Source organism: Marmota flaviventris, chromosome 5 (genome assembly GCF_047511675.1).
Source record: "Marmota flaviventris isolate mMarFla1 chromosome 5, mMarFla1.hap1, whole genome shotgun sequence".
In the NCBI taxonomy this organism is placed as follows: Eukaryota; Metazoa; Chordata; class Mammalia; order Rodentia; family Sciuridae; genus Marmota; species Marmota flaviventris.
Window position 1 is genome coordinate 21,962,136 of NC_092502.1, and position 18,249 is coordinate 21,980,384.

The following is an 18,249-nucleotide window of genomic DNA, read 5'->3' on the forward strand; positions in this document are numbered from 1 at the left end:
TAGTTTGAAGGAAGGAAAATCTCCTCTACTTTGGTGGCTGGTGAGGGGTGGGGGAGGATTAATGAAAAGAAGCAAGGAAAAGAAAAAAAAAGAAAAAAATCCAAACTTTTATTTTTAATGAAATTTAAAATCAGAAATTGGCTTCTTATTCTTGTGGCTATAGTATGGAAATGTATTGGTGAGGAAGAGCAATCTTTTATTAATTAAATTAAGAGTTTACTGGTAAAAGTAGTTTGTATTCAAACATACCTCCCTCATTTACTGTTCCCTAATATTTTCTTGGAGATGGAATTGTACTGATTATTGTGTCTCTGGGTGGAATTGAACTCTTTTGTAAATCTTTTCACTCTCAAATTCTGCTGAATTCATCTACTTGTGATTATTAGAACATGGGCTTTCTCTGATGTACTTCTGCTTTACTCTGGGTATCTTGAATGAAAGAAAAACAGGTCTCTGACTATTTCCAGTGTTCTCTGGGCATCCTCAGACAAAACTTACCCCAAAAGAGGAGGGATGGGGAGGCCCAGGGTCCATCAGTCGGCACAGCTGATTGCAGATGGTTGTTTTGTTTTTTAGTGTCAGTTTGCTCTGAAGAGAACAACTGTTGTTGAGTGTTCTGCTGTCATTTAATTTTTTAATTATTATGATATATTACCTTAATATATGCTCATTGAAAAATTTCAAACCACATATATGTCGATAGAGTCAAACTTACTCATCTCCTTTTTCTGTCAAACCCACTCTAGTCACAGTTCCTTTTTATGAGGATGTACTGGGAACAGTTGATGTCCATCCTTCCTTCCACATTTAGTCTAGCATACCTATTTATGTGAGGTTGCACATACACGTGTGTGTATATACACACACATATATATATACACCCTCACTCTTGCACATACAGGCTCATACATATCATTTTAAAAATAAGCAGGCTCCCACTATTCATTAGTTCACAAATTGCCTTTTTCACTTAATTTTATGTTGACATCTTCCCATGTCAGTTTATAGAATTTTTTCATTTGCTCTAATAAAATTCTTTCTGTGATACATATAAGTGTCCTATAGTTTATTTAACCACTCCCCCATGGATGGCACCTATCTTCTTGAATTCTTTGCTGTCAATACTGCAGGGAACTTTTGGATACATCTACTTTGGGCCATAATTGCAAGTATCTCCTGGTTAGTTTTAGTCTGGCAGGTTTATATGTGGCTAAGGTATAGGTGCTAAATGACAGCCTGTCAGTTAAAGCCGGTCCAGAAATGTGTTCAGCCTATAGATTAAATATATAGAATAAGTCTAACATTTGAAGACTGAGAAATTTCAAACAACAGTCTAGATTCTTGGCTTTTTTGAAAAGATGGGAAGCCTGACCTACCTTGAGTCTATATCTGGTGGGGTCCCAAAGGCTGGAGCTGAGCACCGCTGTCACCTTTAGATGGCATGTGCAGTGTGCAGTAGCCTCTCACTGCTTCCCCAGTGCTGAGTGGCAGGCCCATCCTCTTTTGCAAGTTCTGATGCCCAGAGCAGCTTGCTGTCTTTTTGTTTCTGGCCTTAGCCTACATGGATCTGTGAACTCTTAACAAGGGTTCCTAGGCCGGATTCCTGTTAGCTAGTTGCAGTATTTTCTACTTGTGTTATGGGCATTTGGGGGTTCTTCATTTTGAGGGACTATCCCATGCATGGTTTGTACTTGGCATCCGTGACTTCCAGTTACTAAATGCTGATGGCATCCCTTCTGCACCCTCTCTCCCAGTGGGAATGAACCATAGAGTTTCCTTTCAAGACTAGTATGACCTGACAGATGTACAGGAGCAACCTGAGAACCCTCTGAGATCCTAACTTAGAAGTACTGCCTGACTTACCTGTTCTATGAATGATTTGTAATCCCAGTAGAGGAGAGAGGCAGGATGGGTGGAGTGTGTCACTCAGCCTGGGTGCTTCGGTCTTTTTCTCCAAAAATCTAAGAAGATGGTGTCACATATTGTTTCCCCATTAGGTTCTGACTCGGTGTTCTTTCTTTCCTCTGACTCATTGACATGCAGCCTGGCTTCTGAACAGATGCTCATGGTATCTGAAAACATGACCACTTTCCTTAGGAAGAGATTGAAAGCATGCACACACATGTATTCTTACATGCCTTATCTATCTTAAAAATAACAAGGGGAGAAAAAGAGGGATGGAGTCCAGTGTAAACCAGCAGGTCTTGGCCATTGCTATTGTAAGGACTTCCTCTAAGATCCATGAACACACCCCTTCCCCCTCTTTGTGTACAATGGTGAGAAACCTGTAGGAGACCCTGCTCATCTAAATAGATATATCTGCAAGATTAAAAAATAAACATTAACAGAAATTCCAAAGATAATACAGATAATTAGCATGAAGGCCATTTTATGGTGTGCCAGGGTAACCACAGGGTCAGTGCTTAATGACACCACTGGATGCCACACTTTGCCATTAACCAATATGCAGTATTTCTCAGAAGTATCCAGAGAGATAGCAACACCTTTTCTATTCTACTCTGGAAACTAAGTATATTGAGTTATAAATGAAAAAAAAAAAGTTAAAGATTTTGGGAAATTAACAAACTATTTCTAAACTGTTTATATTGTAAGAACTTTGCATAGTTGTTAAGTGTTGTTTATCTTATGAGTTGCTTGAAATCATATATCCTATTTTACCATTGGTTCAGGAACACTTAATCATGCATTTAAGTCTTTTTAAAAGAAAGCTTTTGTTTAAGACAAAGTCCCATGTCTGTGGAACATTGATCACAGCCCCCATGTGTGTAAAAAAAAAAAAAAAAAAAAAAAAACAAAAAACAAACAAACAAACAAAAAAAACGGGCAAGAATTCTGAAGTCAAGTCATGAATCATTTCCATTTTCTTGATTAGTTATTTTGTGGAGGAGCATAAAGTCAACCGAGCAGCCTTGTCTTAGCTGTAGATGCGTTGCCATAAGCTCGGCCAACATGCGATGTTTACTTTGGATATTTCCAAATTTCTCTGTGCAATTTTTAAAGATGAATTTGAATCAGAACCAAACCCATGCTCCTTGTTTGTGTGGTGGCACGTGAGCAATGGTCCCACCGGGATGGACTTAATGTTTTCTTTCCTTCTTGCAAAAGTTAAAGCATGACATTTTGCCAAATTTGACAAAGTCCAATAATTTTTTTTTTTTGCCAGTTCTTTTCCCCCATTAAAATTAACTGGAGCTCTTATTGGCTTTAATGCTTGGACAGTCAGTCTTGAATACTTAATAAACTTTTTTATTAAAGAGGAGGGTCTCATTCTCTCTTCTTGCACAATATCTTCCTTGCTTTAGAATTTTGCTTTGTTGCTGTTCATGAAAGTAATCAGAAGAAGAGTGGCATGGCATCGTGGAGTTAAAAACTCTCAGTGGCCCCAAGGTGCCCTCAGAGAGATTTCAAAACATGATCCAACATTGATGCCTAGCAATTCTGTTGAAAGGATGCCATGCTCATTAGGCAAACCACCTCCAGTCTGTTTGGAATCACAGTATTTGCAAACTATTTCCTATCTCCAAGGGCCATTTACAATGGAAAAGAGAAGAGATATGAAATTTTGAAAAAGTTGGTTGTAGGGTTTTAAGCCTGGGAAACACAACAAAGCAAAGGTCACAGAGAATCTGTGGCTCAGTCTGGCCTCTGCTATTTGGTTGCATAATTCACCCTGAGTGACCTGTTTTGCATCTATAAAATGGGATCCATGACATTTATTTGAAAAAATTCTAATGATTTTTAATGAGGAATGTTGCTATGTTAGTATTATAGATAGAAGGCTTGGAGCAAGAATCACCCCTGCTCTGGCCTCCTCTTTCTTAACTTCCCATTGGATAGAAATGTTTCTCTAAAAATGTGTAAGTTTTCTTTTCAGGAGACAGATTTAATTATCAGGCAATTCTGTAAGATTTCCAGTGCATTCCAATAAGTCACCCATTTTTTAAAAATTTCTACTAGTATTTTGTAAATTCAGTTTCACTCCTGTGTTATATTTCATAAGGTTTCCAGCTTGATAAAGATTTGGGTAAAAATATATATCTTAAGAGAGACAATGAAAGGAATGCTGAGAACTGAGGCTGCACCCTTGGTTTTAGGTCCTAATGTGGCTGAGAAATGCTGAGATCTTGAGGGACTTTCTGTTAGTGAAAAGATAAAAGATTTTTTTTTTCTTTTTCTCAAGTCTCCCATCATTAAAGTTTGGTTCTAACGGCAGTCTCCTTCTCTTTTTCATGTGTGTTGAAAAGCAGCTACTCCCTGTATCAAAGCCATCAGCCCCAGTGAAGGATGGACCACGGGAGGCGCGACTGTGATCATCATAGGGGACAATTTCTTTGATGGGTTACAGGTCATATTCGGTACCATGCTGGTCTGGAGTGAGGTAGGTGTTGTCTGAACATTAATATCTAATGGCTTGTTCTAGTTGAAGATACTGTCTATACTTGAATTTCTAATAGAACGTGTGGCATTTTGTGGGGCTGCTCTAGGTGGGCCGGCTCCTGTCTAGAAGAACTTCGGGGAACTAGGAAAGATGGGTTGAGTTCACCAGGAGGTCCAGCTTTCCACTGGGTGATTTCTGTTCTCTGGCCCGTAAGCACTGGGAAATCTCTGTTTTGTAAATTGTCCTCTTGGGCTTACATGCAGTGGAGGTCCTCTTGTATATTGGGAACCAAAAGAAGGTGCAAAGTAACAATATATATTGGAAAAGCTACTTTAACAAGGTAGTCTGAGGAATTCTATACACAAAGTCTAGCCTAGCCTGATCTTCAAAGACCACCATTTAAATGACACTACTAACCCAGGTGCAGATGATTCTTGATTTACTAATGACTCAGAATGAGTGATTCTCTGGGGAACCTAGAAGAACCCAGGGCTTTTTCCACAGTAGGGATTTATAGCTCTGGAGCACCTTGGGATATGACTTCACCCATAAGAAAATGACTGCGTTCTATCTGTGCAGTGCTCTCTAAGCTGCCAGTTGACTTGTCCGGCAATAACCAGCATGAGCTTAAGATCACAAAACATGAACATCACCTTTGCATAGATGTCACGGTGACTTGCCTTTGTTTTCTAATTCTGAGCATCAGCTTCTCTGCCAGAATCACTGTGCAGCATAAAACCAGTGTTAGTGCTGCAAGAGACCAGAGTTCATCCAGCTGGTTTCATAAATAGTTATATTAACTGCTAAACTTGATTGTGATCTGGGCTCTTTATGTATATCATCTCAGTCTTTCCCCTACACCACCAAGTAAATACCCTCAGATGTATCTTTTCCGGATAAGCTTACTAGGACTTGGAGACAAATAATTCAATAACTAGACAGCAGCTGCTTACAGTCTGTGGACCAAGTGATGTATGTGTTCATTGCCACGCAAAGAGGTCAGAAGCAGACCTGGAGCTAGAACCCACGGTCTCTGCTTCTGCCTATGATTGTCTTCCCTTGGAAAAGCAGTTTAGATAGCACATGTGCTTTTTGTTTAGAGAGACCATAGGGATGAGCGGAGAGTGAAGACTGTGATAGTTGGGTGTGCTGGCCCAACTGAACCTCCCAGGGAGTCTGTTCTTTCTAAGGCTGCCCCATGTGCTTCTCACTGGCAGCCGCCCACTGGGTCGAGCCAGCTCCTGCAGCCCCTGCCTTTGCATTTCCCGCTCAGCCAACAAGAGATATGCACTTGGCCAGGGAATCAAAGTTCTCATAAAGCTGCATCAGAAATGAGCTTTTTAATGCATCCAACCATTATCCAAGTTGGATCACTCCAGGAATGAAAGGTGGACTCCACTCCCACTGCTCTCTGCGCTGTGTTCTCCGGTAGCAATGCTGGGTGTCAGGGAGAAGCCACACAGATGTGGGCTATTGTGCGGCCAGCCGTGTGTCTTTATTCTGTTGTGAGCAGTGGCCCTCACAAGGGCATCCTCTCCCAGGTCTCCTGAACTGTGTCTTCTTCCCTTCCTGACCTTCTTTCTGTTGCTTATCATGGAAAATGGGAGAGAAGGAAAATGAGGCTCTGGTCCAACTCCCTCCGATGCCTCTACTGTCACAGCCTGTGCGGGCGCTGGGCAGAGCCTGCACCAATGCTTTCCTCATACCCACCTCCGGACTGCCAGCAGCTGTGGCTGTGTCATGAACCCACCATATCACACCATATCACAGAGAATCAAATTCTCACCATTCATGACACATAGACTCATGACACATATCCACCATTAAGAGAATTTGCTTCTCTGTGATATTAAAGAGGGAATGGCTAAAACACATACGTGTCATGAATCCACAGGGCATCCAAAACTATTTGAACAGACATTCCTTGAAATGACTAAGTGCCCCACAGCATTTGCTGGGTGTCTACATGGAGGACTTTCAGTTGGGCTATGACCACGTGATTGTCCTGAGGCTCAGTGTAATAGATCTTGCAGAAGTGAACTCTTTTGTTCAATTTTGTAAACTATTTCCATATTTCAGTTTTCATATAGGTGACTTAGCAGATATAATTTTCCCTGCTTCTTTGTGTGCAGAGAGAATTTGGCACTGCCTCAAAAACAAACAAACAAACAAACAAAAAACATTGTTTGGGAGTAAGAAATAGAGAAATAGCTCACATTACCAAGGGCGATCACGCAGACACTTAATAGGTATCACATTATTTAATCCTCCTGTTAGTCCTCTATTAGGTACTCTTGTTATTCTGATTTTATGTATGAGTAGTTTGAGTGTTGAGAGATTAAAAAAGATAATTCAGCAAATATATTCTTGAGAGAGAGATGGACACCTATCTGTCTAGAGTCTTTGCCCTTGACCGCATGACCTTGAGGTTCATGCCATCTCTAAAATGCAGTACATCTGATTTTAAGTAGATTTTAATAGATTTTAATCATGTCTCCCTTTCTTCATTCTCTAGCCCAAAGCACCCAGAAAACAGGCTGGTGGGTCAGGACAAGAACATAACAATTTTAGATTAGCAGTTGATGCTATTATTTGGAGTCTTTTTTTAGCTGAAGAATTTTAAAAAGATTCAAAGAAAATAGGGTGGCTTAATTTACCCTCATCTGTGTTCTTCTCCTGCCTACCCAATCTTTTGCAAATGAGTAGTTCAGTTTAGTTCACTGATTGCTCCCTGAGGGTTGGGAACAAGAAAGGTGGCACTCCAGCACTCCTACTTGGGGGCCCTCTGTGAACCCCTACTCCACCCCCCACATCTACATGGCTTTCTTGTGATTCTCATTTGCTCTTCCTTTCTTTTGAGAAAGTAAATTATTTTACTGATGTTATTGGGCTCCTTATCCTGACATATTCCCAAATACTTAAAGAGAAAATTCTCTATAGTGTTTTAAATATAAATCTAGGAAAACCAATGAGATTGATGTGTACTAAGTTTTAATGTGGGTTGAGTTTTTTCCTTGACCAGAGAAGCTCTTGGTTACCTGACTTTCCGATCCACATGTGATTTGGAGCAGTGAGGGGCTCCTGCTACTGTTGTGTAGCGCTCCTTGTTGTTTTAATATCTCCTTCAGAATTCCTCTAATTTCTAAACAAAGAGTGTTAGCTGCCTTGCTTATGGTTGTCTAACGCTGGGATAGGTACCATGGGTAATTAAAGTTGGGTTTTGTGGGATCTGGTGTTTTATTTGGAAAGACAACTTGCTCCCATGAAACAAATTAGAGAGTTGCATAATATATTTATGTAATCTAGTATTGAATTTGTGGTTTAAAATACAAGGCAAGGTTCTAGAAGGCAGAGAGAATGTAGTGGGTCAGATGTAGACTGTTCAAAAAACGAATCAAGTTCCAATTATGTGTGGATGACTCTCTGAGCGAGGTAGTTTCAGATCTCACAGTTTTTCTATTTAAACACAAAAATACCTGAGAGAGTGCATGCTGCTTCAGGTATTTTATCTGCATGTCTAAGAAGTACCACAGTGGGATTATCAGGGAGCAGAAGGTAGTATGTCAGGGAAGGATTGAGATTGCCTACAGAAGCAGTGGACAGAGAGAGTTGAGGTACCTGGATGATTATTGCAGTCCTGTTGCCCAGACGGTCCAGATCTAGTCAGTGTTGGTCACTGGACCTCAATTTCCCCTCTGAAAATGAAAACTTGAGGCCAATCCTCTTTGACATCAAAGCTGCCCTTCTTTTTTATCTAGAAGGGGCCAGTGACTGTGGGTGGGAAACAGCTTCTTTTCATCCACGATTGCTCTTTTCTTTCAGAAGACACTTGCAATGCACACATAGATTTATCTGCAAAGGGTTCCTGAATTTCTTTAAAACAATTTAGCCAATAGAATCTTCCTTTTTATGTCTGCAGTCAACATTTCTACCCTTTATGCCTCAGATTCTAGTATCTGATGTAAACCTGAGACTTACATATAATATTGCTCTAATTCATTTTCCATATAGTTCTGTTGAATGCTAGTTCTTACGAATATTAATAGATGCCTCGTGGGAGATGAAGGAAATTTTTTCCCAGTAAGTTTGGGAAATGTTGAATCAAAAAAATTGAACTCGTCCTTGTCATAGAACTTTGCAGAATTTTTGAGGTACCAAATGCACGGTGGATAACCTAAGATGCAGTATTTGGCATGTCCCAAACTGTTAGAACCATAGAACCCTTGTTTTCAAGGATCACCTCACAAGAAGATCGATGGGTGATGGCTGGAGTGCATTTTGATTTTATGTTAATGAAGTCAAGTCATGAAATTCAATCGTGGAGTGGTTGGGCTGAGATAGATGTGAGAAAAATAGTCTGAAATATTTGCAGAGCATTATTTAGATTAGACCAGGAATGTTTGGAGCCATTATTCTTTAAAGCTGCAAGGCTTTGAACAAAATTTCTGTCATATTTTGCATCTGGTTTTAGTCAGTACACACTTAGCATTAGATGCCATATGATTTCATAGGACAGCTATATTTAAAGATTGGCAGTACCACTTAGCTCAGATGGGAGAAGCCAAAGTTTCATCACTGTTCAAACCAATTAGCTTCACATAGGGGCGACATATTGTCTTCTTCATCCAGATGAATGTTTTGTTCAACTGTATTCCCAGAGATAGGGAATGAAGACAAAAGAAACTATCTGTGGGTGAATGTAGTTGGGTACATGACAGTTTGGGGGTGGGGGACTGGAAAGCAATTTTACCATTTGAATCCCCAAACTAGAAAACCTAGGGTGAATGCAGTTCTTGATTCTTTTTTCCTCTCTACTTTTTCATTCTCATTTGTACACCTGATTCAGGGGAATGAGTATTAATAAAAAAGAGAATTTGCTTTTCTGTGATATTAAAGAGGGAATGGCGAAAACACATATGTGCATCCTACCGGATGATTCCCAGGCCTCTTTGCCCAGCCTTGATATTTACTGAACCACAAGTCATTTGGGGTGTCGAGGAATGCTTCTGGGTCACCAATTACAGTGTTTTTATTTTGTGAGGAAGAAGAGGCTCTGGAGAGGTACTGTGACTTATTCTAGGAGCACATTGGCCGCCTATTGCTAGGGTGAGAGCCTGGTTCTCCTGACACCCAGCTTCGCCCACGTTGAGCTTGAGGTCATACCAGGTTTTCTCATGAAATTTCCATAGGCTTTTAAAATACTTCATAAATTTACCAAACCTCTCCAAATTTTACACAAAATGACTCCTTCATACTATATTATAAATGAGATACAAATACCACTGAAATCTCACACACACATAAGGAAAGTTGGAGGATGCCATTATGTCCAATACCACTTCTTTCAAATTTTCATAATAAAAGTAAAACATAAATAGCCGTGTTCATTTATTTTTCACATATTGAGGCTTACAAATTGAATCCAAAGTTAATTACATGCATAGATTTAAAATAACTGATAGCTGCCTTGTTTTCCTTAAACGTGTGTTTCAAAGTCTGTTTTTATTTAACATGTACTTATTGACCACCTAATATATGGAAGATGCTTGATACAAAATTAAGAAGTTTATTTCTTTCAAATAAGTTACATTAAACTTTGAGTATGTCTTTGAAGAACAACTTTCAAGCCCAAGTAATTTTATGAGGAATCATTTCTAAATGAGCTAGCATATTAAAGAAACTCAGATTAAAATGGCCTAGTGGCTGTTTTAGTAAAGCTAAACCATTACAGCCCTACTCCCTTTATTCCTCAAAATGCTTTAGTCTATGTTTTTATTTTTAATGATGAAGGCACTTGAAATTTGTCCTGTCTGTTGATAATTAGGGGATAGTGAAAAAAGGCTTTCAGATGACATTTTCATCTCCATGTTTCCGGTGTGCTCAGGAGGTACTTGTATGTGCCTAGAACTTGGAAACAGAAGCCACAGAAGTGTGATGCATTTCTAATTTATTTGAATCAAAGACAGAACTCACACATGGCTGCAGCCACCTGACTCTAGGAAGAACATGGATGTCTATATCCTTTGCTCCTTCCTGGTGTGCTCTGTGCTGATTGCTGGAGGGGCTCCCTGGTGCTCTGAACTGAAGACCCCTGCTCCTGCCCTCACCTTCCCTGGTTTCTTGTCTCCCAAAGCTTTCTTTTGGTACTCAGGCTCTTTTCAACATTCTCCTGCAGGGTGCGCCTGGATTTATTCCAGGTGCATTGAATTGGTGGCCGCTCCTTGCACCTGAAGGGATTCTTTGTCCGGTGCTCTGTCTTGTTCTTCCCTCTGAGTGCTTTCCCTTTCTTCCTGTGCCTGTGTTCTTTGCTCCCAGGATCCTGTAAAAGACCACCATTTCCTGTGAGGTCTTCCCTCTCTGCTCCAGGTGTAGAATATTCTCTCTTGTGTCCAAATTCCTACATTGCCTTATATCTACCATATTATGTTTCTATTCTTTTCTTTTATTATTGTGATTCAAGGAAGTGCCTTCTCTCTTGAAGGCAGGATCCATGCTACATTCAGCTCAATCTCTCACAGGGCCCCCGCACCAACTTAGAGGTCAGATGCTTTATGTTTGCTGAATGACGCTTCCTCCCTCTCTCCCTCTCTCTCCTCCCTCCCCACTTTCTTCCCTCTTTCCTTCCTTTTTTCCTTCCATTTAAAAAAATGCTCCTTTTAACAACTATTATAATTGATGATGCTTCAAAGTAGCACTGTTCATGCCTGTAATCTCAGCTATTTGGGAAGTTGAGGCAGGAAGAACTCAAGTTCAAGGTCAGCCTCTGCAATTTAGAAAGATAGGCATCAAAACAAAACAAAAAATGAAAGAAATAAAAAAGAGCAGGGTAAAGAATAGAGCTGAGAATGGGGATATATCTCAGTGGTAAAGTCCCCAGGGGGAGGGGGGGAAGTAGATATAGCAACTTGGTTTTTGTTAATGCATGTGTGGGTAGGTAGTTCATACTTACATATATTAGTTGCACATTAAATGTGTACCTAAATACTTTAGGATAAACTATAGAAAATGATGACAATAAAGGAGTAATAAAACCAGCACTTTTTGAGTGGTCTGTATAGGGGATGCCTTTCCCTAAGTTCATTATAGGTATTATGTCAATTTATCCTTTTAATAGTACTATTAAATGTCTAGTTCTTCCCACATCCCCTATCCCATTTACTCATAATGGAACTCAAGGTCAGAGAGATAGAGTGACTTTCCAAAGGTCCCACAGCTGTTTCTTTGCAAAGCTTGAATTTGAACCAAAATCTACCTGACTTGAGAGCCATCTCCTAGCCATTTAATATGAATGTAGTCAAACCCATTTATTCAGAGAGTGTTATAATGACTTCAACTCTCCAAAATTCAAGATCAAACAAAAGACAAAAAAGAAAAAAAAGGAAGAGAAAAAGTAAAAAGAATAAAAGACTTTCTTTAGCGTAAGCAGAACAATAATTTTTAACAAATGATGTTATCTGTTTTTCCCAGTTACAGCAAATGAGAAGGAACCAACTAGAGACAGGTCATATGTAGAAGCAGGTTGTTAGAAACAGGCTCAGTGACAGTAGAAGTGACAGCTGACAGTCTAATGTCTAGGGCAGAAATGGAAAACCTAAAAAGCAGACACAGAAGTATATTATTGTGTGGCACCTTAATGACTATTCATAATGGTGGTGGCTCTGAGTCAGGAAGAAAGAGCTGGCAATTATTTCTAATAAATTCTGATTAAAACAGCAAGAACTGTGTAATGCATCCTCGAAAGACTTCCAGCCAAAGCAGTGTTAGGGCCACTGTATTAAAAGAGATTTGACTTCAATTTTCTGTGGAGCTTTCTTAGGGAGCATCTCTCGGTACTTGGAGGGACATGTTAATTAAGGACTTACTGAATAAATGTGCAAGTATCAATGTATACAGTATGCAAATAGGGGCTACACCACAAAAATATTAGAATGAGTCTTTGCCTTACTGCTTTGATATCTTTTTGTTTTCAGGCCTTTGAAGGACACTAAAATTTTTCAGTGAAAGGCAAATTCATTCCCTCTTTCCCCATCTATCAGTCTTTTGGCCCTCCTATTTTTCTTTCCTAATACCACAGGCAAAGGTTTCCTTAAACTTCCAACTTTGATAATAAGCATTTGGTCCCTTCCATAAATGCATCTGGCTCTGTTTTTTCTTTTATATTTTAATTTCCAAACAAACAGGCAGGCACACAGGACCCGGAGCCAGGCTGAAGCAGGGAAGGACATTCCTTCTTGCCTGAATGTGGAAAGAGCAGCCTTGAGAAAGAGCTCATTGTGTAGTTTTAGACCACAGGGGCTGGCGTTGCCGGTGTCTGATTCTCTCCTTGTGGACCTTAGGAACTCACCAGTGCTCCTCCAGCCCACAGATGGCCAGAATGGGATCCAGTCTTTAATGGGGCCCAATTGGCATGCTATCTACATCCTGGGAAGAAAGCTGGAGAAAGTTTATTTAAAAAACAAATTACAAAATAAATAAATAAATAAACCCACAAAACCCAAAGGTAGTCGAAGCAGAATATATTTATTTTAGTCTTTTTCTCCCAAATCTGTTATTTTGAAAAATGATCTTGTGACTGTTTTGTTTTATACAATTAACTGCATTGATTGAAGGGTCGCGGTGAGCTTCCTGGTCAGCACTGGGCAGCATATTTTTGTCAATGTCTAAGGAGGATACCAGGAAGTTTGTGGTGGCCAATTAAGAGTTTTTTGTTTTTGTTATTTTAGTAAAAAAGAATTCCGAATGGAATGGTGTTGATTCTTTCTCTTCTTCTTTCTTTCTTTCTTTCCTTTTTGTTTTTTTGTTTGAGTGTTGGGAATCAAACCCAGGTCCTTTCCCTCACCTACTAGGCAAGCTCTCTGCCACTGAGCAACATTCCCAGCCCTGTTTTTTTTTTTTTTTTTTTTTTTTTGCATTTTTGTAGATTCATAAGGGAGTTTATTGAATCTTCACCTTAAGTATCAGTGGTGGTTAATGGCATCACAATATTTATTCATTCAGTTCAGTGATTATTTATTGAGGACCTAGTTCCAAGGTCCTGTGAAATACTGGGAACCCAGTGAAAAAGAACAAGTATGTGTCCTCACGGGGCATGCATTCTATTTCTGGGACACAGACCCACATAGCAAAATCTGCCTCCATGTTTCTACTCTCTGTATCTTTATTGAGATGAATTTCAGACAGAAACACTGCTGACTATTCAAAAGCCAGAATTCAAATCCCCTATTTAAACTCCATTCCTGAGACTTGAGTTTCAGAAGTCTCCTCTGACACTCAAGAGTTTATCTTTGGGGATTCATGTGACCCATCATATTCTGCTAAACATGGGTTTAAAGCTATTTTCTTGAAAGGACAAAAGAAAACCAGAATGTTTATGAAACAGTAAATGCCTTCACTGGCTTTCTCTCACGTTCCCTGAGAAATCATATACTGCCTTGGAGACTGGAAATTCTTGGGAATGAAAAAAATCTGTGTTATGAAACCCAGAGAACTGTGATTAGGGAACAAACCAAAATACACTGAGGTATTCAGGGAGCATCTCCTGATTTATGTGGTGTCCATTTCGGGGGAATGGAGATACAACACGGAGGTCCAGCCAGTGCATTTTCCAGGAACATACACTTCCCTGCTTCATCATGCTGTAGGAGCTCCTGGAAATAATATTTCTTAAATGCCATGTTTAACTCCCAAAAGATGAATGTGCCTGAGTCGAGGAGAAATGAGTTTGCTTGTTTGGTCACTAACACTGTGGTTTCTCTTTAAAAATCCTTAGATCGATTTGGTTTCAAAGCTTTAATTATGCTTTTATGTTACAGTTTCCTTATTTAAGTGTCTGCTTCATGTCCATCACTCAGTACCCCCTGCCTATCTCAAAAGAGATGGATATTATTATCCTAATTGAGCAGGAGAATGCTGTGAGAATTATTAATACATAAATTAAAAAAAATTAATCTGGAAAGCACTTTAGGGTCCCTGGAGAAGCACTACCCAAACACAAAGCATATTTAATGTTATTTTCAGTTCTCCCCATGGAGAAGATTAGAACTGGAGCAGTAGATGATTTAGCAGGTAAACTGAGGAATAGAGAGTGGGCGTGGCCAAATGGGCTACGACCCAGACCCTCTAGGGCACTGTGCTAGGGTCCACTTTAGGCTTTTTCTAGTTATACATATTAATGATGTTTCTGAAGAAGTAACTTTTCTTTCCTTTGATGTCTTCTTGAGTCATTGCTTGTTTCAAACTTTTTTTTTAAGCTTCTCATTGGTGAAGATGATTAAGATATTAAATCCTAGGACTAATAATGAAAAATCACTAGTGTGTTTTCTAGTAACCCCAGTTATGTTTTGGCTTTGTGGTTTGGCACTGCCAACTGCATTTTTTTTCTTATAGTTCCCAGGTTGGAATGTGTGCATAAAAGCTTCTGTTGAAATTTCATTTTCGTTTTTCAGGGGAACCCATTCCAGCTAACCTTTACCAATGAGAAAAGTGCTTTGCATGCTTCTGTGTTACCAGGACTTTTAGGGTGTAGGCAATGCCGAGGATTCATGCTGTAGGAGGTGGCAGGAGGGTGTAAAGCCCATGTGCCAGGAATCATGGACAAATTGTTTACCAACAATACAGGGAGACACAGCTGTGGTTGTACAATAGTGGCCATTGGGAAACTTGCCACTACAGATGAGTTCCTTGTTGTGTTTCTTAACTTTCCAGAAATTCATTTTCTTCATCTGAGAACCAGGTAATAACCATACCTGCCTCCTAATGCCACAGAGCATATGTGAAGTTTAACTTCAAGGTTAGCATATGGCACAATGGTAACAAAAGACCATTATTGCTGAGGTCATCGTTGAGGTCATCACCATCAGCAGAGTGACACAGATAATAAATGCTTCTCAGAGAAGAAAGAATCCCCCAAACTCCCTCTTACTCCCCAAAGCTCTAGCATGCTGCAGTCATGTTTTCAAACACTAGGACCTGTCACTCATACACACAGAACCTTGAATACTAGGAGAGTCTTTATGAAGCCATTTGGACAGCTGTGCTCCCTGCGCCCCTCTTCTGGGCTTGCAGACTTTGGAGGTGGCTTCTTTGGAGTTCTGCTTCCCGGGGTAGCGGCACCATTTGCTGGGCATCCCCACTCCTGATTCCAGTGCTGCGTCCAGAAGTGGCCCCGTTCTGCCAGGTCTGTGTGTGGGCTCCCCTTTCACAGCAGCCTGGCTTTTCACCCAGAGGGAGCAGAACCCTTGCTGCTGGCATGTCCTTGTCAGGCTGGAAGCCTCTCCTGAGGCTCCGCAGAGATCACATGTGCTTCATCTTGATGCCACACTTAAAAATTCCTTCTTCTCGTCGTAATATTAACAGTTTTTCATTGTTGAAGAGTTAGAGAATTCAGGGCCATGTGAGGAAAGTAAAGCCACCCTTAACTTTACCTTTTAGTCTTTCTTCCATGAAGTTATAGATCTAATTCTTATAATCACATGAAATACCTATTGCTCCAAACTGCTATTATTCTCCTTTTAACTTTTAATAAGTATTTTTTTCTCACAAAATAATTCATACAGATGCAAATATTATTCTATAATTATTTACATGATTATTATTCCTTGTGCAAGTAGATGAATTTACCATGCATGTGGGTGCTACATATGCATGTGTGTGTGCACATGTGCACACACACACACATATACACACACACACACACTCTCACTCACTCATATAAGGGAGTTAGAAGAAAACTCACATCTGAGGTTGTCAGTCTAGGAATAAACACTCACCATTTAGATTTTTTTGCAGGTTGCTTTTCCAATGTTGCCATCTTAACTTTTTTTGCAATTTATCACTTCTAACTGGATTCACAGACCTTTGGCTATGCTCCTCTTTTTTAATCACTTAGATGAAATGTAAGTTTGGTTCCATGTTATGATAGGACATGAGTGCTGAACCAATCAGATAATCAATTCAGGGGCAATGTAGTTAAGGAATCAGAGTTAAATATGATCATGTTAAGAAGAATGGGTTTGGGCTGGGGCTGTAGCTCAGTGGTAGAGTCCTTGCCTTGCATATATGAGGCACTGGGTTTAATCCTCAGCACCACATAAAAGTAAATAAATAGATAATGTGTTCATCTACAACCAAACAAATAAATAAATAAAAACAAAGAAAACTGGGCTATTATGGAAAAGGTTTACTACACTTAGTGGATTTAGACATCTAGTAGAGCTGTGATCTAATTTGCATGTATATTTATTCCAGAAACATTTTAAATTATCATGTGTATAAGACATTAATTTAACAACTTTGGGGAATGCAGTTGTGAATTAGGCTGTGTCTCTGATCTCAAGGACTATTGGGATAAAAATGTAAAAAGCTCTTTATGGCACAAAGCAAAATAGAAAGAGTTAAAGTATAAATGATATAATGGCATAAGTTCCTACAAAATGCAGGCAACTCTGACTCGTAGGACCAAGTAAAACTGGAATAGAGAATAAGCGCTCAGGGCTTCAGAGACCAAGTTGAGTGTTGGTAGGGCAACGTGAAGGCAGGAAATAGTGTGAACAAAGCTAAGCTGTTGGGCAAGGCTGCATGTGTTCTCATGTCCGCAGCCCTGCATTCCAGAAAGTGGAGAAGCGTGGGAGTTGGACCAGAGAGGGGGATTGGCTGCAGGCTGCACCCTGAGCATTATGCTAAGGAGTTAGGTCTATATATTATAGGCAAGGGGGGCAGCAGGGGGCCTGAGTCAGGGCGTGCCATGGTGAGATTACATTTGATAGTGTTCCACAGAGGAAGTAGAAGTAGAGAAAGCCCGTTTAGGAGACCATCCTAGTATTGTCATCATCTGAGTACCAACAGGGGACAGCCTACATGGGAGAAGGAGGGGAGGCAGAGAAGAACCAGGGGAGTCTAGTGGAGACATAATCAACTTGATTTAAAGATTGCAGCCTGAGAAAAACAAAACTAAACCAAGTTTGCTGTTTCAAGTGGAGGACAGCATTGCCACCACTGAGAGTTGACTAAGAGAACACAGGAGCGAGGAACACATTTAGAGGTAGTAAGATGGTAAATGGGGCCTGGGCCACGTGAGATTGAGAGAGCAAGAAGACATATTTGGAAAGATTCTGTGGCTCTGTTGTGAATAAAATTTGATGTTTGACTAGAGGGGTCAAGTGCACAGGTTTAGATAAATTTGGCAGTTAGTTCAGCTGAAGCAACTAAGCCGATGTGTGAACTCAAGAAACATTATATAGGTAAAAAGAAGGAAAAAATGGGACAAAACTTCTAAAATTTCTATATTGCAAACTGACAGAAAATGAGGGACATCAAAATAATAAGAAACCAATGAAAAGAGAAGAGCTCTGGAAGAGACATATTTCAACAAAAGAGATTGGTTTTCTTCTTATCCTTTCAAATAACATTAGTTAACACGCCTGCCCTCGGCTTTTCTCATCTGACAATGGTTTTAAAAGACAGTACATGTTAAGGTGCCGTGTAAATTATCCCACTTCATGAGTGTTAGGTCTCATGACATCACAAGGATAAAGAGAGTGAAGGCGTCCAGAACGGACCAGAGCAGTGTCCGATGCTACACAGTTTCTCAATATTTATTTCCAGCTCAGTTTGTTTGGTTATTTGTAATTTAAGAAAGTGAAGTCAAAAGAACCCATCTGCCTTCTAATTGCCCAGGAGAATACTTTCCAAGGTGCAGAGCATGTGCCCTTTGTAATACAGAAGACAGTTTTGAATTTGACAAGGACAGGAAGTAGAACCCAATCTCATGGTGAGAAAGTTATCTGCCTTTGGTTTCTCTTTTAATCCTTCTGACTCATATTTAAGGAGAAAGTCTCAGTTGGGGCAAATCA

General features: G+C 39.9%; 1 protein-coding gene across 10 annotated transcripts in view; it reads left to right on the plus strand.

Annotated features, from left to right (window-relative positions):
- The window catches only part of Ebf1 (EBF transcription factor 1), a 382,353-nt gene that overhangs the window by 279,297 nt on the left and 84,807 nt on the right, over nucleotides 1–18,249 (plus strand). For 5 of the 10 annotated variants that reach the window (XM_027938660.3, XM_071612015.1, XM_071612016.1 and 2 more), the window contains one exon: nucleotides 4,266–4,399. In XM_027938660.3, coding sequence (XP_027794461.2) covers nucleotides 4,266–4,399 — 134 coding nt within the window. The remainder of the gene's footprint in view (nucleotides 1–4,265; nucleotides 4,400–18,249) is intronic. The other 5 variants (XM_071612014.1, XM_071612017.1, XM_027938661.2 and 2 more) reach the window with 1 other exon arrangement.